Raw genomic sequence first — 24,446 nt, 5'->3', positions numbered from 1 at the left:
TATTTAGAAAAGTCGTACCGGATGTGAAGTTGTGTGAAGTTTGTCGTACTTGACAGTCACTGCTGAGAGCCCGAGGGCGGCAGTCAGTCAGACAGTGAAAGTGAAGGCGGAGACCAACCCAGTGCCGAAAACTCAGCCTCTTCTGGATCACGTTCAACTTCACTGAACAACCCCAAAAAACGATCCAAAAAAGTAAGATTCGAAGAGGAAGGAAGACAAGAAAAAAAGAGAAAAAAACGCGAGGTGCTCCTAACTTCTTTTCACCGCTATCTGCCAAGAATTGTCTTCCGGTGTTGACTTTTTTTTTTCTTTGCGAGCACTGCAAGAGAAAACCCTCCAAAGCACAAAGTTGAACGTGAGAAATGTGAAGCTACCGGCTTGTGTGTTTCAACCAGACTCCAGGATTCCCTATTAATCCATGCAGTACAGTGCAATGGTACGTGAACATGGATTATTATTGCTTTCAAATGTTGTGATAACGGTCTTTGTGATACCATTTTTTGTAACACTGTCCTGTCCTCGCGACGATTGAGAAATGTGGAGAAGTGGGTTAACTTAACACGGACCACAACACTGGCACGGTCGGGCCAAAATTGTACTAAACTTGGCACAGATTCTCCGGCAGCCTATGTTAACATCCCATTCCCCTTAATTTGGCAAATGAACTCTATGTGGACCGTTGACAGCTCTGTAGGACACACACACACATACACACACACACACACACTGCAGCCACAAAGTAACAATGTTTAACTTCCAGTCCTTTCAGAATTAAGGCTACAATACGCACCTAGCTTAGTCATGAATGTTTTGTAGCTTATTAAAACACGTATTCAGGTTCAGGTAGAGCAGGGTTATTCTGATATAAAAGGGCATTTAATTTTTTTAAAACAACATTTACTTATAGCGTGCCAAAGTTTTAAGCTAGGTGTAATTTTACCTATTTGTACAAGCTAATTCTGCAGTAAACTACGCAATTAGTGAATTATTAGCTTCAGGTGGCGTTTTTCAAAAGACACTGTATTTTAAAAATACGTTATAATTTTCACAAAATGTGCCTTATCTTCTATCTTAGATAGTATTCATCTTACCTGAATTTATTTCAGGAACTTTTTCAGAAAATGTAAAGGCGAAAAAAGCTTTTTTTCCCTCCCTGTCATTATGTGACTGAGAAACTATAAAGACCGACTGTTTTGTTTTAACTGTGAACACACGCAGACACTCCGTTGAATTGTCTCAACTGGAAAAAAGACGAAGCGCATGTTGTTGACAGGGAACTCGGGGGTAAAGGAGGGAAATCTTCCTTTTCCGCGTCTATGTGACCGAGGCTGGGGTCCAAAGTCCCTGAGGCTCTTAAAATAATTCTGCTTGGAGTGTTTTGGGGTGGGGGTGGGTGGGGGGAGGGTAAATGATTGTACGGTGGTGTTTTAAGATAGCCGAGGTGAAGAAGAAGGTGCTGGATGGTAGATAGGGGCTGTGTGTTTGGAGGAGGAGTGTGACTGTGTAATTACGTGGGTGAAAAAAAAGAGAAAAAAAAGTTGGGTCTGATTTGCTGGAATCGCGCAGGACCGAAGGTGCACCGGTCGATTTCATATCAAGTTTGGTTAAAGCAGGGGTGAACATCACACACTCGGCGCCCTCTGAAGCTCAACACAATGCTTTTATGAACGAGATTACACTGCACCGAGACGCGCAAAGAGCCCAGTGTAGTAGAGGAGTACGCAGCAGCAGCAGAGGCAGCAGCACCGGCTCCACGAGTAGAATCTGCTAGTGTTTACTGTGCATGTCAGCTTTAAAAAAAATCTCCTGCATAAAATCTCAATTTCTCTGCGGAGACGACAATCTTTGGATCGCGAAAATTCATGGATGTTCTTGGATAATCTCCCTTTTTTGTTTTACGCGGATAGCTGCTCCACAGTCTTGCATGGTGCACGTCGGTCCAGGAATGGCGCGATAAAGTGATCAGAGGAATCAGTCCAAGTACATTCACTTTCTGTGTAGCCGTCTCGTCATGTACTCTCCAATTTGTCTTACTCAGGTATTTGTGTCTTTTTTTTATACACATTTAATCGCTCTGATTTGCGTATTTGTAATATATTGTAGAAAATAGAAAGTTCTGTGTGTGCGGCAGGATTGCACAGTTTCATCTCTGCGTGGGGAAATACTTTGATAACTCTTTCTAATACTGTAGTTTTGCCTTTTAAGTGAAAATACAGCGTTGAAATTAACCAAAATGTATGTTGTTAATCCACAGTCAGGGCGCTTGTGCCGTAATTGTAGTGATTTTTACTTTTGAGATCTTCGATTCCAACGAAAGTCTAAACGAAAAATTATTTAATAGTCCTTTAGATAATTAAAAAGTAAGTGAAATGCCAGTCTTTCTGCGCTCTTTGTGTGCGTAAAGTTGTGCGTAAAGATGATTTTTAAGATCGCAGTCTAAGACTTGATGATCTTGATAATCCTGTGTCATTAGCGCAGGTATCTCTCAGCTTTAATTAGGTTGTTTGCGTCCTCTGATAACCTCACACACACTTCCCGGCCTGACTTGAGTTGTGTTTATTTTTTTTTTCCACGTGTATATTTTTATTTAGACTAAAACCCCTATATTTTAGGGAAGTGAAGTTGGAAGGAGATAAAGCCACTTTCACCGTAGAAGATCAAGAACGCATGATAAGGTTGATTCAGCGTTGGACAGAGTAGCTGACTGTTTTGGCTGACTCAGTTTTACTGTTTATATTTTACTTGGCATAAGTAAGTGATTGACTGAGATGTGGTTTAGTTTGTACTTAAGAGGATTGTACTTTTATGGCCCCAGCTGAAGTGCACTGCATAGGCCCTGGCCAAGTCATTTATCTTTACAGCAGTTGGCTTTAGACTGGTTGAAAAAAATTAACGGAATATTTAAAGTGTTTTTGAACAGGAAACCAGAAGTGAAAAGGATTTCAGAAACAGTTGCTGCAGATCACATTTAGAAGCATTTACTGCCTACTTTTGTCAGTTTAATTGGCAACTTTATAGTGAGGAGATGACATTAAAAGGAGTTCTGAATTATTTTTTTAACCCCTTTAAACAGTTTTGCACAGGTATAACATCCATGGTATTCATAGTAAATATAACACATTTCAAAACTTTAATCTGCAGAGAATAAAATGTTTATTCGTGCTGTATGTTAAATGATCATAATTTGACATTAGTACTGAATTTTATTGGCCCAAAATTGCAGACCAGAAATGTGGCTTCTCAGTGGAGCACCAGCGGCACTCACAAGATAGGGAGTGAATTTCTGTGGTTTCCCATAGTCTGCTTGCCTGGCTGTCTACAAAAAGAACAATATGTGGTTTAACTCTTCAAAAGCCTGCCCAAAAGAGGCTGCTTATAATTATTAAATTTGACATTTTAATGACCTAAAACTAAGATAAGTTAACGTTTCCCACCTCTCCCCCGCAGCTGCTGTAATTTCTGACGACTCCTAAATCATCTACACCATCCTGTACATTCCTTCACCTACAGAGAACAAGCATTAAGAGATTATTATAATTTGTTTTAGAATTACTGAAGTGTTATTGATGTTAAAGCCTGTAGGCCAGCGAACTGCTGGGCTGCTGTAGAAATGTTGGTATTTAGTTTTTTTTTTTTTTGGTTGTTGTTGTAAGGATCAAGAGAAATTCTGTCAAATGCGGATTACAAAAGTTTTCTCTTTTGATTCATATAGTTTATAATTTTTCAGTTTAGAATCAAAGATAGTGGGGTATAAAGTGTACTGCAGCTCAATGCAGACACACAACAACCAACAACCCATATTAAAAAAAGTCTTGAAAATATTCCCACTAATATTGATATGAATATCTGATAATTTAGAAGAAAAATACATTTCAGGAAAACTTTTTTTCCTTTTTTTAATTAAAAGCGGAAATCGTTTTAAAAGTAGGCCAGGATTTTAATATCATTGTCTCAGGTTTTTGGAATGAAGCTGGGCAAGTGTCATTCCATGTCTTAACCTCAACACTAGAAATGTTCGGCATGGACCTTTAGATGAGTCCTTGCTATCTTTCCGAATACCTTTAAAAGGATTGCGCTGTTTGAAATAATGCCTTTCTCCTCTGCTTGTGTTTTAATGCATTTTGTACGTTCAGCTTGTGTATGATGCTCTTTGCATGCGCCTGGAGAGTGGGAATTAACTCCCTATTTAGTGACTGCACCCCACTTGGTCCTACAGCTTATCCTCCATCCTTCGTGAACATGGGATAGGCTCACGTTGGAATGTGAATAGTTTGATAAGAGAATTGCAACTGCAAGGGGCGCATGCTCTCTGTAGCAGCAGCACAGGAGTCCCACTCAGAGCATGCTCGGGAAATGAGAGCGGAGACACGAGTGCATTCAGTCACTGGGCTTGGTGCTATTGTAGTGCTGGCAGTTGATATAAACAGTGGAATTTCCTTGTCATACCTGCAGTACGTCCAGACACATCTAGAATGGTAAAAACCAGTGTTTGCTATGTGAGGAGAAACTTCTCATCTTAAAGCTGTTGAAAGTGCCAATAAGATATTATGTGACTGATTATGAGAAATTGTTTATTTGTGGTCTGACTTCCCTTCTGCCTCAGATTAGTAGCCATCTAAACCCTGTATTTCTTCTTCATGTTTGATGACATGAGTTTCTGATTACATGTCTCTCCCTCTCTTTTCCCTCTCTCCTCACTGTGTCCCTTGGATGCTCCAGGATGAATTTCATCCCTTCATCGAGGCACTTCTTCCTCACGTCCGTGCCATTGCCTACACGTGGTTCAACCTCCAGGCCAGAAAACGCAAGTACTTCAAGAAGCACGAGAAGCGGATGTCCAAGGACGAGGAGCGTGCGGTGAAGGACGAGCTTCTGAGCGAGAAGCCTGAGGTTAAGCAGAAATGGGCATCCAGGCTGCTGGCCAAGCTGCGTAAGGACATTCGGCAGGAGTACCGGGAGGACTTTGTCCTCAGCGTGACGGGCAAGAAGCACCCGTGCTGTGTGCTATCCAACCCGGACCAGAAGGGCAAGATCCGCCGGATTGACTGTTTGCGGCAGGCCGACAAAGTTTGGCGTCTGGACCTGGTGATGGTCATCCTCTTCAAAGGCATCCCTCTGGAAAGTACAGATGGCGAGCGCCTTGTCAAGTCTCCACATTGCACCAACCCAGCACTTTGTGTCCAGCCACACCACATAACAGTATCGGTCAAGGAGCTGGACTTGTTTCTAGCATACTATGTCCAGGACCAAGGTAGGTTCAAGCTCATACTGTGTGTGTTTGTTTCACTTTATGTGTGAGTTAAAGCGCATGTGTGAATGATGGCTTGGCAAGGTCAAGGGTCACATGTGTTACTTTTTGGCAGCCTCGTGGAGACCGGCTGAAATCAGCACTACATTTCCAAGACAAATAAACATAAGAATAGTCAGTGCTTTATGTATGCAACATATATTTTTATATGTATATTCAAAGTATATTTATTATGTTCATTACTAAAGAAAAAGACAATAGTCAATACTCTATGTAGAACATGTTTTAAATATGTCTCTGCTGTACTCCAGGAGCAGCTCCTACTATCACTCAGTAATAATTCAGTTAATATAATTTGGACTGGGTGTGTATTATCTTATACACACACAGGCTTGTACAACTGCACACACACTGTACACCTGGATATTAAATAGTGACGTATGTGGAAAGTTTCAGTATAGGCTGGTTAAATTAAAATGAACCAGCAGGATATTTTTCTATCTGCCAGTAACACAGACTCTGTAAATTAACCTCATAGTTTTTTAAACTGAGGTTGTCCTTACTGTGTTAACAAAATTACAGCCTTCATCCCCATAGTCCCTATTTATATAATGCAGCACTGTATTTTTAAATCTGTTTCATTGTTGAACAAAAATCACATCAGAATAATTTTGTTTTAAAATAAGGTTACCTTCATTATAAAAAGGTAATACCTACTCTACATACAGTAAACGTATTAATAAACATATTGCCCAGAAAGTCACATCACAGCTCAGCAGTCAAAGTGTGAGTAACCATCAGGCCTTGTTAACATTTGCAGTAAATTTCAGTTGTTTTAAAGCATACATAAGATGTGCTTATAATGTGTGATCGTGTTCGTGCTGAAATGGAAACCTGTGTCCTTTCTTAATTCCTGAAAAGCTGGTTTCTTTTAGATGAAAGCCTTTGTGAAAACTGGATCGTGCTTTTTTCCCCCCTGTTTTTTTTTCCAGGACAGTGTGAAATAAGAGGTTTAAAAAATTGTTGCCAGGTACTGGGATAGGTTTTGACATTTGACATTTTTTGAACAGCTGGGTAAAAAAATCTTTCAGAACTGAATTATAATAATTTAATTTTCATATTGATATACAATCAAAAGAATGCTTCACACCCATAAAACAATGGCATTTACTGAAACATTTGAGATGATGTCCAATTCATTGACAATTTAAGCCAAAATGTGTCACGTATGTTTCACTCGCTATTTGACAACAGAAACACCACTTTAGAATCTGATGTAATCCACACTAAGTTTAAGGAGAAAGGGAACAGTAATTAAAGAGAGACACTGCACAAACTCTGCAGAAAATATTGTTTAGATAGATGATGTAATTTTCCTAATCAGTTCTACTTTTTAATTCTTTAGACATCAAATCGATTGGTTGTTTTTTTAGAATTGAAGGCACCTTAAACACCTTCACCAACACTTTCAAAATGAATTGTTGTGTCTGCTGTAAAACAGGACTGTTACAGTATATAATTCATTTTCAGTAATTCATGTCTCTCACAGTTTTGAACTTCCACCCTCTATCTATTTTCACCATAGGAATCCCCCTTATAGTATTCCCTGTTGAAATTCCCCTCTATTAAATCTATTGCAGCAACACCGAATAACCACCAATACTTTGCTGTTGAGGGAGAAATGGTAGTATAGCTAGCTCATTATCATCAAACCTTGAGCGCCATTTTGTGTTTGATAAGTGCCAGGGAAAGCAGAAGGCACAGCACAGAGACAATAATGGTTGCCACTGGCACCGGGGTTGGCATCAGACCCTCTTTTGTGTCTTTTGTAGGATGCCACCGCTTCTCTAGTTTGCATCTGCTGCATTTTTAACTGTTCAGTACCAACTTGAGAATGGTTCTTTAGTGCTGTTTTTTTTTCATTATATACAACATATAAATGGTAAGTTAGCGCTTGTATTTTACATTGTGGATAGTACTTCCCCAGCTATTATTTTAAGAAAATACATTTGCTGTGGAGGGAGAGCAATTTATTGGCAGGAAAATAAATTTTAGTGTTTGAAAGATGGTGAACATACTGTTCCCTTTTGTCGATGAATAAATTCAGTCTGATTCAACATCGCATTGCAGATCAGAGCGATTATTTACCGCTGTCCTCAAAATTTTTGTTGTTGAAACTTTGGCAAATGCAAAATAGCATTCTTTTACCGGCATCACAGAGACGGCGATGCTTTTTTTTTCCTTCTCTTTTTCGTTTTTGCAAGCTACGGCGTCTTTTTCTTTTCTTCAAGTTACCAAGCAGTGCCCATCTCCAGACAATGCAGCCATATTGTGGTAGCGTGCGGCATGGCGCCATTTTGTTTTGCACTGTGCCAGGGAGGCAGGCAAATCACCAGTAATGGTTGTTAGAGGTTCGGAGGTTGGCATCAAACCCTCTTTGTCTGCTTGCAGCATGCCTTTGATTCGTTGGTTGGCATCCGCAATGCAGTGGGCACATTGGAAAGTTTTTTGACAGTGGCAGAATGGAAGCCGCTGCCTTTGTTCTGCTGCAACTGCACGAAACAAACAAACATACAATCAAACACAAAGAAACTAGCAAACAGCTCTGTCTAAAACAGAATCTGGTATACGTGCGAACTGCTAGAAAAAATTGGTCCGGACTGTCCTTTTGATATCATTCTCCCTGCTATCTGGCAGTGGCTTACTTCTGCTGTTTTGTGTGCTTGGATAACATAAAATATCCTCCTGCCGTTATTTACTCAATTTCTTTCTCGTTATTTTTAGTGGCAAAAATCAAGAAGTTTGGATCGTATTTGTTGTTGATTCTGGTGGGTCGCTGCCTGAGAAAGGTCGGCGGGTTGGCAGCGAGTGTGCTGGGTGAATTTAGAGAGGGCACTCAGCCCCCTTGTTCTGGGGCACAGACGCATTTAGCCAGGCAGGGCTGTAGCACCCATGTGCATGCCCAGATGAATGCCCGCTGGGAAGTAGGCTGGGGGCTGGGAGTGGGGGTTGTGGCATCCATTGTGCCAACTGCCAGGCTGTGTTCAATACAGGGCCCTGGCTTCTCACACACACACACACACACACACTGCTGTTGTACTGCACTGGTTTCTGTTTATCTGATAAAACAAGATGTGCAATTCATTTTCTTTCTTTCCTTTTTTTCGAATCATTGCCTCTCCCCACCTGGATTCATATTTTGCATATCCAGTTTGACAGATTGATGGAATAGTTGTAACGAGGCACGTAGATAATCATCATGTTAGGACATGTTAGAAAACTGTAGGTCTCGTTTGTATTTGGTTGAAGCTGCTCATCACTACTTCCTCAACAAATGTAGGAGTGTAGTTATTGTTTTCACTGAATGCTCTCATCACACATTCATGCAATTAATAAAATATAAAATAAATGATTTTAAAAAGATTTGTGATTAAAATACAAGAGTAACCCAGCTAACAAATTTGGAAGAATCATGGAACATGCTATGGAAATTATCTGCTGTACGTTTTCCTAAACAGCCTCAAGTTTAAATGAATGCAACAAGATGTAGCTTAAGTGGAATAAAGTGGGAATGGAAGTAGAAAATAGAAATTATTACAAAGAATTTGTAGCGTTTTGGAAGGAAAGTGGATTACCTCATAACCAGTGGCAGACAGGGATTGCTGAGGTAGTCCAATGGGAGAAAAGAAGTCAAGGTCAAGCAGCTTTCCCATTACTCTGGTGCTGGAAGTTAACACAGCCATAAAACATCATTACCTTGACTACCCCCCACCCCCTCAGTAACGTAACTTTTTTTTCACACCGTCATGATAGTTTGTGGAAATGGATGGATTACCTCTGTATACACGCTGCCGTGTCAATGGAGACCCTGTTTTACGAGCGCCAGACTTAACCTTTGGCCCCTGGGTCATGACCTTTGCAAAGAGATGTGGCAGGGTGTCCTCTGAAGTTTAATTGAGCAAATCAGATCAGTGAAAACGTGCCGTTGTAGGCCCAGGGCACGTGGAGGGGAAAGAGTTTTTGCCTGTGGGGTGGGGGGCAGTTGTTGGTCAGGGGAGGAGGCGAGGGAGCTGCTCATAAGCCCCCCTTGTTGACCTGCTCAATCGGGGTCAAACCGCGGCGGTCGCAGTATCACCGGTGGTCTCTTGGCAACTGTTTTTCTCCACTCCCCCGCCACTCCTGGTCTGGCTGGTGGTCCCTTGGTTCACTGGCCTAAGTGAGGGGGAGTAGGCACCAGTGACTCCCCCCCACCTCCCACACCTCCTCACCCTCCTCTCCAATCCCTCAGCCTGGGTAGCCTGGCTCGTCCCTATCTTCAAGACCGGCCATCGCCTGCTTACCACGCCGCGTGGGGTAGCTGTTTGCATCTTGTTTTCCACCCGGCTGCCTCGGAGGCTTTGGTCAGGCGGCCAGTGCGGAGGCCTGACCTTCTGGGTCACAGTGGAGGTCTGTGACTAAGCACAACATCTATCCCTCCCTCCCTGCATCCCCTTATCCTCCTCTGCCATCAGGAATCACCCCTGCGGCACACAGCCCGGCCAAATGACTCTCTCACTCCTTCTCTCTCTCAGTCTCTTTTCTTTTCTCACTCCCTGGCTTTCTCTCAAGCTCAAGACTCCGACCATGACAGCTGTCCCAGGCCCAGGCACTTGGCCAGAGAAAGGGTGGCTGGGTTTGTGCCAGAAGTGTGAAACAAAACTTGTTGTAAGCAGACAGCATTAAGGACACTACTGTTTTTCTTTTTTTTTTTTGGGGGGGGGGGGGGGGGGGGGGGTTAAGTCAAGTTATTCATCTCCTTTTAATTTTAAGTTTGTCCAGTGAGATGATACTGGAAAAGACTCACGAACAGTTCTTTTGTAAGTTGAGTGGAATTTTATTCCTGGACATGAATTTTAACAGTGTACATTCAGAACAAATCTAGCAAGACTGTAAAATACAAATCCTGGGAAAAACCTTAACCGATGACTCTAGAGCCATATAGAAAAACTCTTCAGAGTGAACTGCACAACCCTGTGCTTAGCTTCCATTCTGGCTCCCTTATTAGTATGCAATAGAGCCTGCGGTGTCTGGCTACCTCTCTCTCAGAGCCATAACCTATCGAACACATTCTCTCAATCTAATCCACTTAGAACTCCCTCCCAGCTTCACCGCTTGCCTTATTGATTTCCGCTTCCCACTAAATGTCTTCCCGATCCTTTTTCTCTTAACCCGGGAGCTATTTATGTTTTGCAGTGCTCTTTCTTTCTTGCTTACTTCTTGCTTTCTTTGCTTTCTCCCTTGCTTCTTCCTCTCCTTCTTTTTTCTTTCTTTCTTGCCCTCCTTCCTTACGTTCTCTCTGTCTTAATGTCTTCATTCTCTCTCTCTCTCTGATCTTTGGTTATTTGTGATCTCCATCTGACTTTCCTCTGCCTTCTTTTCCCTCCTGCTCTTTCTCAAACACTAACCTGGGTGCAGTGCAGCCAGGTTGCCTGGCTCAGTATGAAGCTTGTGTTATTAGCAGCGGGGTTTTGCTCGAGCAAATACCTCAAGGCTTAAACAGGCCGTGTTACCTCCTTAGCCCTCTTTTGTGTGCCATGTGTACATAAATCTCCATGGAAACAAGGCAACTCGGAGCAGAGGCCACTGAGAAATGTGGATGCTTTCTTTCTCAACAAAATTTACAACTCTCTTTTGCCCTGCTACAGTGTGTTTAATTTGCTTGTGTCACAGTTTGCACTGTTGCATCCGTCAAAAAAAGAGACACAGCCTTTCTTTGGCATTCTGAGGCACAGGCATTGTGTTGAAAAGGCTTTTCTTGTGTATTTCAGCAGGAGACTGGGTTTTGCGCTTGTGACTACACTTGGTTAAGGACTGCAGTTTGTGTCATTAGTCTATGGTTAAGATCTCAGCTTCACCACACTTTCCCAGGCTTTTGGGGAGGACCCCAAATGCATTTCAAATCCCCCCGAGGCCACTTGACTGGAGGACCGGCACCTCCCACTCCTCCCGGATAGATTCCCCACCCCCACCCTGTCTGCCGGTCCTCCCAAATGAAGACAAATGGGTACATTCACCCCCTATCCCAGGCACTACACTGTACCTCACTGTCCTGCCTTACAAAGCAGGCTCTCCCTGCCGCCTGGGTTTCTCCATCCAATGGTTGCCCTCTCTTCCTAACTGCTAGAAAAACTTAGAGCTGTCCCATCTGCCTGCTAGACTGATCATGGTAAACAGTGGGATCTGCAGTGGAAAGAGGGATAAGAAAGTTCAGACAGGAGACACTGAGGTGTTAGATGAAGAATTCATGTGAAGATCTTTTTTGACCTTGCACTTTTTCAAGTCAACCAGGAGAAAAGCAGCCTCAAGTACCAGACTGAGACTTTCATGTAAAAGCCAGTCCCCTTTACCCAGGAAGGAGGCTTGTTAAGAACCAATGAAGGGAAGAAAAAAATGAGAAGGGGTAGTAGGTGGGTGTGATGGGGAACTTTGGGCAGGGACAGACAATCAGAGTGGTTGCCCAGGAGACACTAACTTCTCTGTGCAGCACCCCCCACCCTGCTTTGCCCCATCAAAGTCTTTTCAGTCCAGACAGGGCCGATCAGTGGCCCAGAGTGATGGTTGTCTCTTCTTTTGTCTGGCGGTACAGTACGTCCCATCACTGTGACGGCTCGACAAGACCTGAGCGAGACAGAAAAAGAAAGGCCCGCCATTGCAGCGCTGCGCAAAATGTACTTTTGGGTGGGCATGTTGCAGTTTAGGGTCGGGGGGGGTGGCAGTGGTGGGGTTGGGGTGGGGGGATGAATCCCCAGAGGGTTTCTTTCTAATGTTGGTGCAGCGGGTCAGAGTGGGGATATGGTGTCTGGGGCTTGGGAATGGCCTGCTTGGGACGGATTCATCAGCGCCCCATTGAGTTGTCAAAGCAAGCCAAAGAGCTTCCACTCCTCCCTCACATATGTCAGGTTCACTTCTCAAAAAGCTCCCAAATTTAGAAACCAACTCCAGATCAGGAGACGATACCATATATTCAGTGTAATAAACTATACAACCCCCAGCATGGTAGTTTGTTTTTATTGACCCATACAGTAAGAAAAGTTATACAACAGTAGAAAAGACATGTAAGGTAGGAAAATAAGTCATTTACATTTTTAGCACCAACATAAACATGCTGTCTTTTATGAAAGGCAGCATCTTTGAGCAGTGGGGCTGTATGTGATTAAAGTGAGCCATACAGGGGGAATGGCAGGAGGAGAGGAAATATGGACACCTTGTTGATTGGAACAGCATGAAAATCTCATATCTTGGGACCACCGAATGAGCAGATGTTACACATTTTCTACAGAAGCACTCCCTCCATTGTGACAGATAGATCTGGTTTTCACGCTGCCTCTTTATATTAAGGCATTAAAACGGCAAACTGATACAGTGAATAAAGGGAAAAATTGAGAAGTGCAGTATTTGAGAATTGAATTTAGCCATGGCGAAAACATAACATGCACAACCAGCAACTGAAATCAGAAATTCCAAAACAAAACTCAACCCCTGAATATGTAACATTAACATCACTTCCCATTTTCCATGACTTTTGCAACATTTAGATGTGAATTTCCATTTTTAACTAGTAGTAGTGTTTCACTGGATTCAATGGGTTTAGTAATACAGAAATTGTTTGGCCACTGTGCAACTACTTATGTTAGGTACAAGCTAGTCCAGTGCTCTCTGGACTCTGTGATTAAAGCCCGCTACAGCACTAACAGGATGGTTAATGAAGCCCGTTATTTTTACTGGGGAAGAACGGGGCTTGTTACCATGGTGCCTCCTGAAAGCCTATATGATCTGGCTCCAGATAGCTTGAATTCTTCTCAAATTGGCCCACTCTCTCCACTGGCACAAGGCTGCAGCTGGTAGTTTAGCTGCACTGACTTTTAGAAAACCCTTCAAATTTTTTTTTTATGCAAACACAAAAATGCACGCATTGTGACACATGTTTACACTCATACGCCCACATACATGTGCATGCAAGAGACAAGGAAGTCATTTATTGCACACACACATGCGATTATTACTCACCTGCACTTCATCTCATAAGACTACATTTAGACTGTATGAACCGCAACAGTACTCTCGTGTCTGTCGGGCAAAAACGGAAAGCGAGAGCGCTTTAAAAGCTCGCTCCGGATTTACCAAGTCAAGATTGTAATTAGGCCTCCAACATGTGCACAGACCTACAACCCACAATTACACTGCGGATTCTTACCAAAAAATAACTCCACTCCTCCATCCCTCTCTTAAACCTCACAGTGTAGCCTCCATTACTGAGGAAATTTGGCCAACAAGAGGTTATCAGGCTATAACAGTCACTAACCCTCTAGTTGTCTTTGTAGTGTCCCAGTGTTGCCTGTCTAATAAAACACAGACCCAGTTTAATTTGAACTTTGTCCAATAGGGCTGTGATGTAATAGCTGATCTTCCCTCATTGTTTTCACAGAGTTGTTTGCAACCTGTGGTCTGGGATTTCTGCTGGCTTAACATAGCTTTTTAAGCAGTTATGATAATGACCCCAGTTGACCTACAGATGGCTAAATGAGTAATGCTCAAACTCATCATCTCTTATGGGTTCCCAGCTGAGCCTGTTTGGTGTTTCCCAGGAACATCTTTATCTGCTTATGCAGGTCTGCTTCACAAACTGTTAGATGCTCACTAGACATTTTTTCTCCCCTTTTTTCTGTAAAACCTCTGGCTGTAACTTGGGTTGCCATGTGTGTCTTGTTAAGGGCAGTTATGACAAATGGCAGCAGCTGTACAAACTAATCTCTCTGTAGCTTTCACACATGGCGCCCAATTAACAATGGACCACTGTGGGACCCTAATCCACAGTGCAGCCATCCTCTGGTCCCGCTTGCTGAGCCAACTGCCCCAGGAGACTCTTCTCCTCGGCACTCCTGCTAGCCAACCTCTAACTCTATTCAGATGGGAGCTGGTGAACACCGCAAGGCCTGCTTGGGTTGGAGACACGGTAGCCACCTTGTTTGTTTCCATGTTGGGAATCCTGGTTCCCGACGCTAAAGAGCCTGGGTTTTATTTGTCACTTTGGAGTTCACTGGGATTAGGTTGCAGCCCTCAGAGTGTGTACAGTACATTTGAGCGTTTGGACTCAGATGATCACATTTGCACTCACGTGTTTTCAGCCTGTGTGAATGCATTAAAACACATGCACGCAGCTGCAGCTGTGGTTGCTGAACGGGTGGGCGGGAGCACTGTGTTTAAATGTATGTGTGTATGTGTGATCTAGCCTTCCTGTCACTGTGCATATTTCCAGTAGTTGTATGATGATAAACTGCTGTTTCTTTGGGCCTCAGATAGCTGAATGCACTGTGTAATGCACTTAAAGTGTGGGGGAGAGTGCTTTACACAGTGCATTCACTTCCTCCGCAAATGTTATAGGATAATATACTATAGGAAGGCAGGGGACTGTTAGCCCACTCTCTTTACTTAATGGTTCTTTTTAACTTTGGATTTATCCCAGCACTGCTACTCAGATACACAAACAATATCCATCCACTTTCCCAGGAAAGGTTTCAATGTGTGAAGTCCTTCTCTCTGTCCAAGAGTATGTCAGCAGTGCTTTACATGGTCCAGCTAAAGTTCAGTTTTAGGTTACGATTGATAATTCCAAAACCGAAATACTGTAATTTTCAAGACGTCACTTGGATGCAAACCAGTGTGAATTGTTTTTTCCACATTTTCTTCACTCATGAGACAAAACAAAGCCACAAAGTCAGGAGTTTGAGACTCAAAAGAAGGGTGTTGAAGGGTCGGTGGCCATCAGGAAAACGGCGCGGGCCCCTGCCAAATCTATGACATGAATGAAACAAATGGATGAAGGAAAATGAAAATGGTTGGGGTGTGATCTCTGGCAGGCAGTGCAAAACCAGTGCCAACTATTATGAATGGGAAACCGCTGCTGAGCTAATGAAAAAAAAAAAGAGAAAGAACTCAGTTTTTTCATCCGCCGTCCAAGAATAATTAACTGCACGCAGGCCTTCTGGTGAGGGTGGAGAAAGCCACAAGACACTTGACTCACATGTCACCGCAGAGGAGGACAGTGGAGTGAAACACGAAGAGGGGGAGAAGTAGAAGCAAAAAAATAGTTTTGTTTGGGGATGAAGTAGAGTTCGCAGTTAGTGCTAGTAGTGGAGGAAAAAATGAAAAATGTCGAGACGCGTTTTTTAAAAACATGCTCACTTTATTAAGGAAAGGTAATAAAAAAAAAGTCAAATTGCACAAAAGATGTAAAACACAAACTAATTTATTAATTCCATTACACTGATATGCACATAATGACTGCTGACATTCCCTGCCATACCTCTTTTTAACTTATATACACTCACACACACACTCATTGCACCTGGAATGAACGCACTTTAAACTCTAAACTTAATCCTTGCCAAGGGTGTTTGGTGACAGGGCTTCAGGAATCTGTAGGGATCGTGTATTGTACTGTAGTGCTGATGTGACTAGTTGATGAACCAATCAGTCAGTTAACAGAGAGCTATTTTAGTTTCAATAATTGATTAATCATCAAAGTAAAAATGTGAAACATTTGGAGTTTTCAACTTTCACATATAATTGTTCTATTTCTATATCTTTATAAACTGAATATGTTTGGGTTTAAACCTAGTGGTCGGACAAAACAGCTCATTTGGAGATGTCTCCATTTATGATGAGCATTTTTTACCATTTTTTTGACATTTTATTGGCTAAGAAAATAATCAGTCACAAAATAATAAATCCATGATGAAAATAATAATTTGTTCCATCCCTCTTGTCTGTACCATAATGTACCATACTGTGTGTATCTCTTACAGTATGTAGACAGGATGACATGATGGAAAGAGCAGGATGGGGGCCAGATGTATGTACATATTTATATATAGGACCTGACAAGGGTACAGGGCAGGACACCAGGCAGAGGCATTGTATATCACATGCACCCTATCACACACACCATATCCCATAGTGATAAGGACTATATGTACTGTATGTAAAGCAAAGAAAAGAACAACTGTTAATGATGCATGATGGACTGATACCAGAGGGTGTAACACTAGAAGAAGGTACATATTTATTACAGGAGTTCGCAGTGATAATTAAACAACACCGACTATAAAGTCTGCATTTTAAAAGTATTTTCAGTGTTGTAACTTCTTAAGTAGAAGCAGGGTTAAACTTGGAGTGTGTAGTGTTCTGGTCTCAGGGTCAGTTGAATTGCTTTTTGTCGCTGAGGGGCTGGTAGGCGCAGAATTTATTTTAATCCATTATCAACTCGCCTTGTGGCCAACAACAACAACTTTGTTTTTGTTTTACCGTTAAACCTCCTTTTAATCGGCATCTTGTATGCCATGAACATCATCCTAGGCTGACAAAGCACATACTGTTTAGAGGCAAACGCTCAAAACAAAAAGTGGTTTCCCCATTATGGCAATCAAAGCAATGTTATCAGCGATCAACATATTCTCACCCAGAGACAGAGAGGAGAAGAATGCCCCATTGACTGATACTGCCTGCTAGGCTGGTCGCGCTGATCTCCTGAAGAAAAGACCAGTGTCGCTGGTGACCCCCACTCCCCCAACTAACTCCCCACTCTTTGCCTTCTTCCCTCTATATATGTCTCAATACTTGGGGGATCTTAGAAGGGAGCGAGGGGGGGCTGTAGAGGGCTGCATGTGTGTGTGTGTATTGTCGAGGTGCTGCCGGGCGACTCTATCCCATGCTGGCGGTGTAGGGGGGGGGGCTGAAAAGACGGAGCCGTCACCTGCCAGACTGCTGGAATGTTAATGCCGTGGCTCTGATAATTGGATTTTGTACACACCGTCTGTGAGGAACGTCCAGCAACTTTCCCCCTCTTATTGTTCGACCCAGCCCTGGACCCTCAATAGGGCTTGTCTATGTTTATACAAGCACTCACGTCTCAATAAAGACTGTTTACAATGTGTGTGTGCATGTGAGCGTGTGTGGTGTTGGACTCCTGAATCACAGCACAATTGTGTGTGACAGGGCAACTGAAAATGAAAGCAAGAGTGTGTCAGATTATCAAGATTTGGCAAATATTAGCCATATTAAGAGATTTGTTAAGAAAGGATTTTTTTTCAGATTTTAGGCATGCTACAAGTAAGAGTTTGCACATACTCCACACTTGTACCATGCCTACATATTCTGAACATTAAGCACAGTTAAAGGTAGAGACACCCACTTTGAGGTCAGAGGTGAGGAGGAAGTGCTCCATATTGGTGGAACGTGTACGAGGCGTACATGATCTAGGATCATTAGGGAAGTTATGGCTCTTGTTTGCGTCGGGGGGGCCTGGAATTGGGCCGGGAGCTGTGACGCACTGGTTTCCCTCTCCCTGGCCTCCCATGCTATTTCCACCCAGGCTGCAGTGGCTTGAGCTGGTTAAAACGTCTCGGCTGCTCTGACCTAAATTCCTCATATTCACCTCAGAAGACCCTTGCCTTAGCCAACCAACTGTTTTTTTTCCCAATCACCAAAGTCTTCCTATGCAAAGAGCATACGCTTTGTTTATAAAAGTTCCTTCCTGTACATAAGGAAGCTACGTTTGAATAAAAAGTCATCCTATTCCCAGCTGTAATCCCTCTGAGCAGAACTGCTAGAAACAATGACAGGGGTTTGTCTTTTGGCAGAGAGACTTGTTGTGGTTAGATAAACAGCCTCTAATTGCATTTAATCTGTGTTAAAGTAAGGCATTTGGAACAATTACTTTGGTATGTTTACCAAACAGCTGTTGTGTGGATCCTTGTTTTTTTCACGTCTCTGTCTCTCTCTAAGATATAATGAATTTGGTTCACCTCGCTGGGTAGTGGGAAAATAAGATAGGCGCTACATTAACTTATGCATGAATTTGTATTCAACAGTTACAGAAAATAACAGCATAAAATCTATTTAGTTTGAGGAAGATTTCATTAATGTTAAATTGCTTTGGTTAAGGTGCCAGATTTCCATTTTATCTCACTCAAAAATTGTGCAACCTCTACAAGAATATAATGTTTATTAATAGTTATTAATATAATGTTTATTAATAGTGTTATTCACACAGACTGTAATTGCAGAGCAGCAGAATTTTACTAAGAGATGACAGTACTTTAAATATGCAATGTGATGTTACGAACAACCTCTAAAAAATCTCTTACGAACTACTGTATTTGTGCAGGAAAGATTAAAAGAAAGCATGACTCTGTTTCAGGCAGGGGCCCTCCATATTTATCCACTGTCTTGCTCTTTTCCCTTTAACCTGGCAGTAGTGTGCTGTTGCATAAACAATGGTCTGGGCAGCCACCTTTGGGCTATTGTAGCCTTCCACGGGCCTGAACTCTGGCCAAGTGGATGTTGTTGCAGGAGACGGCCCCGCAGCCAAACATACGAGCCAACCAGAGGCCTCCGTTCCAGGAGGCGAGCACTCACTGGACGATACCCGAGGACAGTAGTGTTTGACAGCTCTTGGATCGCGTAAAGGAACTTGACTTTGAAATTCAAACAGAGAGCGATGAATTGGCTGCAGCCTGCAAAATGACGCATCCCCTGCAAATGTCACAACTAAAAATGAAACTCGAGCCACTCTTTGGACCAGGGATAAAGAGCTTGTGTATGTGTGTGCCTGTGTGATTTGACATGCTGCATGTGTTTAGTATTCATAATGAGGTGTTGCAAAATGCATGCTCTCTGCATATCTCGCTCGACTCACCCACCACCTGTATAAACAACAGTGGTATTGCGAAACGGTTCCAGGGAAAGGCTCTTCCCGGGCTTGTTGTCAGAATGAGGTCAGCGAACACTACTCTTTTCTCTCTCACTCTCCCTGCCTCTCTCGCTCACTCTCTTAGTTGTACTTTGTCCTTCTGGAGCACAGGAGGAATAAGGCCACTAGATCAACCTCAAGGCATCTGTACACACTCACTGTGCATGTGTGTTGACGGATGGAGACGCTTAGTTATTTCCATCAGTACCACTGACAAATAACAACTTGATAATATTTTTCTTAGTTTCCAAGAGGGTTATCATACTGTGAAAATTAACAATCATTTGTCATGTTTTGATTCAGGAATTTACTGTATGTTTTGCATCCCATCTTAAATTGTGCAGGAAATTGACATGAAAATTACCTGGTATATCTCAAGTATTGACAAGCTGAAGGTGCTTGAGCAATATTGCAGTTATTATAGCAATCAGAATGTGGACTTTGGGGAATCCTGAAGCACTGTTGGATCAACTTGTATATTTTCTTTGGTTGGTAACAGGGTTGGGAGTTATCTGAATTCTCACAGTATGACATCATTTAACCCCGTTACTGATCATTTTACCCCATAATGGCACAAAAGCGCGCTCGGAGACGTAAGAGGAGTGCACATGTATCATATGCTTGAAGTTGAGGAAGCAGCTAATCGCGCTGCCCCGCCAAACGCTGTGCTCCCAAAGGCACCGCTGGTGGACCGCGTCGTGTCTGGAACACTGTAACAGGATCTCCAGAGAGGAGCACAAAATGGGCGCTTTGTGTCCAAGATTTGTCCAGACAAAACCAGATAAGGAAACCCAACAAGGGCGAGCCGAAGGAGCTGCCTCTGTGACTTGAGCAAATAACCTTTAATCTAGGTCATACAGTCAGATAGGGCCAACAGCAGTGGTAGCCTAACTACCAGCAATGGCATGAGTGGTGACGTAAGTGATAAAGAGAAGGTTAATGTGGTCATTCCTGTGAGCAGTTGAAAAAACCTTTTTTTAACTGTTAATATTATTTCTTGGGGGCTGTTAGGGTTGATGGAAGGCTATTCTAATATTTAGTGAGCTTCTCCTCATTTGGTCGAATGTCTGGGTTTGTTTCCTGATATGGCCATACCTATCTGTGGGAAAGATGCATAACTTTTTCACCCTGCCACCAGTGGATGGAAAAACGCAGTTTGAATAAAGTGTATTGCCTAGACATCAGATTAAATTCAAGTGTGAGACTTGTGTAACCAGGAGCCTTTTGTAGACAACAGGAGATTTAGTGCAGCACCTCCTACACATTTTATTTCCAAAAGACCTGAACCTTGCTGGTACAAATGAACAAGTGCTATTTGGTTGATTCCACACTCGTGTGGTAAAACGCTGATTGCAGCGGTGACCTGCTGGAGCCCAAATCTCATGGCAGTCATAACAAGGCCCATACATGCCTCGCCATAACTGTGGCCAGCCCCTGGGGCTGTGTGTCTGTCTCCCTCTGCCCACATCTCCCTGCATGTCCCAAAAACCATCGATGGAAGCGGTGGAGGGGGTGTGGGGGCTGTGGGGCAGGACCAGATTGCTACATGGACCATATGTGTCGGCAGACCACAAAATGCTGAAGCCATTACTTGGCCCATTCTAGTGAAATTGAAAGCAGGAGCCAGTAACGGCAGCAGCTATAGCTAGTTTTGGCTGAGTGCATGGGGGCAGTGTTGGGAAAGCCCAGTCAGATGGTAGTGCTCATGCTGACTTGTTGACGGCAGCAGGCTGCAGACGGCTGATGTCTTGTTGTCATAGCGCCAGCTCCTCCCTCTCATGACCTCTGAGTGATGATGCTTGTCTGCTTCTCTCTGTTTCAAGTTTGTAAATGCGTCTGCATGTGTATGTGGTTATTCAGTGCCTCATATGGCCTAATAGAGTCCTCCTAATGCTGCCATTTGGGTACTGCAATACTGTAATAATTTGGAGGCAAATTTTATAAAATTATGTCTTATATTTTATAATAATAAACATCCGATTTGAATGCTAAACCCAGGCCTGACTGAACTCAGCCAATATTTTTCCCCAGCCAGCCCAAGTACAAATGTAGGTTTACCAGATGTACGATTGCATTACATGAGCTGAAAACATGTATTAAGGGAACACCGTCTCATGTTCATATTACATTAATGATGAAACATTTGTCCAGCCGCCGTGTCATCGTAAGCTGCAACACTACTCTCGCTCTTGGCGTTTTAAAAAGGCACAGCACGAACAGTATCCTCTTGGCATTAGTTAAGTATCCAGCTTTTCTTAAATCTTCATGCTGCCGTATGTCTTGAAGCAACCACATGCATCTAATGCATTAGTTCAGGGTGTTGTGTTACATGCAGCATACATCATGCATTGTGATTGTTGGTAATTTATGTGGGAGACATGATGATTTGCGGGAAATTTACTTTTGTGGAATAATTCTTTTTCATGTAAAAAATACTGTACTTCAGGCAGTGGGTTGATTTTATTAGTGATTTACTGTTGGAGGTTGTGTTCATGCTTATATGTTTACAGGCTTTTGTTTCCTGCGTTGTCTTTGTATGTGCATGTATGTTTGACTCTGTTTGTCCTCTGTTCTCAGCTGAATTCCTTTCAGCTGAGTTATCCATGGTGGCTCACTCACTCAACTTGGCATGTCTGGTGCCACTGGGTTTAGGTATCATCTCGAGGCACTTTGCTGTAAATGGGAACATTTACTGGCAAAGTACACCCTTCACTTCCCCATTGAAGCCTTTAAGGTGGGATCCCATTCTGTTGTATTTGGCGTTTTGTAATCTTTTTATTTATTTCTTTATTTGGTTGGACGGCGGGTGTTCGAAGGATAAGGGCTCATGGAGAAGACTTATCTTCAAGCGCGCGTCTGTCATCTGCTGCTGCAGACAGAGTGCTCTTTCATTCGCTCCAGTGAAAGAGGGTTCACAGAGATTTAAGGGCCAGCATTGTTTGTGCTCTCCGATGCTTAATCACTTTTGATTGGACACCATATTAAAACTTGGGCTCTAGACGGGAGAGAGGCTCTTCGTCTAAAACGAGTACCAGTCTCCTACAAAAAGGAGCGCCGCTGCCTCACAGGGTGGGTGACAGGGACAAAGACAAGCTGACACAGTTAAGCCAAGAGACAGAGGAGATGAGGACTCCTAAGTTACCAACAATGCTACTTGCGTAAGACTTGCTAATTTTGTTCATCTTTCTAACTGAAAAAAAAAAAAAAAAAATCTGTAAAATGTAAAAACCCAACATATAGTGTTAGGGGTTCTGCAGCTTTCCCTCCTATGTCTTATCTTCTCTTGAGCTCAAGGAGTAAGATGGCGGCTTATTCCTAAAGCACTTCACTTTCCCACACACCCCCCCCCTGCACTCCATTTCACTGCAGCACTGATTACACATAGTGTTTACATATTCCATAGAGCACTGTGACAGAGATAAACCTCTCCTGATGCTTATCCCCTGGCCACAATGTGGAAACCACTAAGATATAATGTAAACCAAACGTCGCAGCTGCCCTTTCATGTCTCAAGTGCCAGTTCTGCGTGCTGAGCGAGAATTTTGAGAGCTCGGCTTTAAGTGGAATTGGTTAAATTGAAGTTAAAACCATCATACTTTTTTCTTCTTTTAATGATGTTGGCAAGGTCTTTTCATAAGTGTATTTTCAGCCTTTTCACATGGTAGTGTAGAAATACTAGTATAGAGGTACTTCAGCTGAAAAGTATTACTCTCCAGATTTGGGTGTTTTTTCAAAAATAAACATTTCATACACTTTAACCAGCTCCTCTCTCTCTTGATAATTGGTCATGGAAAGTTTGAATAGCTTGCTCTGGTGAAGAGGAGTATTTGACATACATAGCTCCGAGTTTTGGGAATGAATATTTGTGGCAAGGGATAGGCGTTTGATATGAAATGTGATTAATGATCCACACATCAGCGAAAGAGGGGAGCGTTCCCCATAAAGTAGGTTGTGGGATTATACAGAGGGCTGTACTCGGAGGACTTCTTGGCATTAATTGGCCTGTCTCTCCTGTGGCTCCAAGTATTGCTGTCACTCTCCTCAGCTCACTGCGGTTTGTGCATGTTATCACTCTTGAGGTCCTTTGCAGTAAATGTGTCACAGGGAAATTGCACTGGCCTAAAAATACTCATGCATGTGCATTTCCCATCGTCTCACATTTGGGTTGCTGAGTGTCTTGGGCTTACTCAGGACCTGGCGCTGTATTAGTCGCCGCAGCCGAGAATGGAATTCAACTGCTGAAATCATCAAGTCATTGAAATATTCTGAGGTTTGCTCCCATCTTTTCTTAGACGAGTTAAATTTGCGCCTCCAGCAGTTCAGTTTTTGTAAATTGCTCTTCATTTGCATTTCATGAACTTAACATCTGGAGTCTACTGTATAGGTTCCTCCACACTCCTCGCATAGCACCTGCACCACACCCCTGTTCTATGAAGTGCCGGTGAGAGCGTGTACTTGCCGCAGGGCTACTGCTCAGTATACGTAAGCTGCTATCAGGACACACAAGCCACACATACTGTCATACTTACAGTTGTTTAGAGAACAGACTGTACTACAGTTGCCAAGGTTAACTAAGGGGAATGAGGTTACAGTCATCATTAATGAGAAGTGCTCTGTCAAGCTGGTTTGTAATGTTCCCAGATCCACAGTCAAATAACTCTGTAATAAGTCTCACATTGTGAGACATGCTTAAACTTCATTACTTTATCAACGATTATGCAAAGGTGCTTTAGTCACTAACTGTGTGGATGTCTTCTCAGCTTTGACGGACTTGTTTTCTCTCCACTCTGCACTGGCTCCAAGTTGCCTCCATAAATCTAAAACTAATCCACCAAGTACGAGCTCATCCCTCTTAATTTGTTTGCCCGCTTTACGTCCATGAAGATGTTCTCCAGTGACATCTAAGCCATCACGTTGACAACCCCAAGTGGCTTCTAATACTCCGACTGATTCTCTTCTGTAGCCGCTTTGAAGCTTCCTTTATTATGTTCGACGGGGGCTATTTTTTTCCCCTCCTCCTCTTGTTTACGAAAGCGGCTCGATAAGGCCTTCGGTGCTCACAGCTGAACTTGCAGTCTGCTGCTCGGCCACTTGGGCAAAGCCGAGGCCTACTTTAATCAAGACATGAGAATGACCCACTTCATCTTATGCTAATTTGTTTTTTTTTGTTTTTTTTGGAAAATTAGCCGACTGATTGACTGTGAAGAAATGTTTTTGGTTCCTTTAATAAGCTTATATCAAAGTAATATCTGTGCATTGAAGTAGGCTGTGGAGACATAATTCCACTGTGGTTTTTTGCCTCTACATACGCCAGAACTCTGTTTTCTATACTCTATGTGATGGCAGTGGATCACTTTGCTTGGCTGTTTGTATGAAAGCAGGCCTAATCTGTTGTAAAGCAGGGAAGTG

General features: G+C 42.8%; 1 protein-coding gene across 7 annotated transcripts in view; it reads left to right on the top strand.

Annotated features, from left to right (window-relative positions):
- The window catches only part of LOC108893043 (nuclear factor 1 B-type), a 66,701-nt gene continuing 42,255 nt past the window's right edge, over nucleotides 1–24,446 (top strand). Inside the window, exons 1-2 of one of the 7 annotated variants that reach the window (XM_018690849.2) lie at nucleotides 1–436; nucleotides 4,720–5,251. In XM_018690849.2, the coding sequence (XP_018546365.1) occupies nucleotides 419–436; nucleotides 4,720–5,251 (550 nt within the window). In that variant the 5' untranslated portion in view covers nucleotides 1–418. Of the gene's footprint in view, nucleotides 437–1,408; nucleotides 2,039–3,943; nucleotides 4,476–4,719; nucleotides 5,252–24,446 lie in introns of those variants that run through there. The other 6 variants (XM_051075882.1, XM_018690834.2, XM_018690871.2 and 3 more) reach the window with 6 other exon arrangements.

This window comes from Lates calcarifer, linkage group LG15, assembly GCF_001640805.2.
Source record: "Lates calcarifer isolate ASB-BC8 linkage group LG15, TLL_Latcal_v3, whole genome shotgun sequence".
Lineage (NCBI taxonomy): Eukaryota > Metazoa > Chordata > Actinopteri > Centropomidae > Lates > Lates calcarifer.
This window is presented reverse-complemented; position numbering and strand designations above follow the sequence as displayed.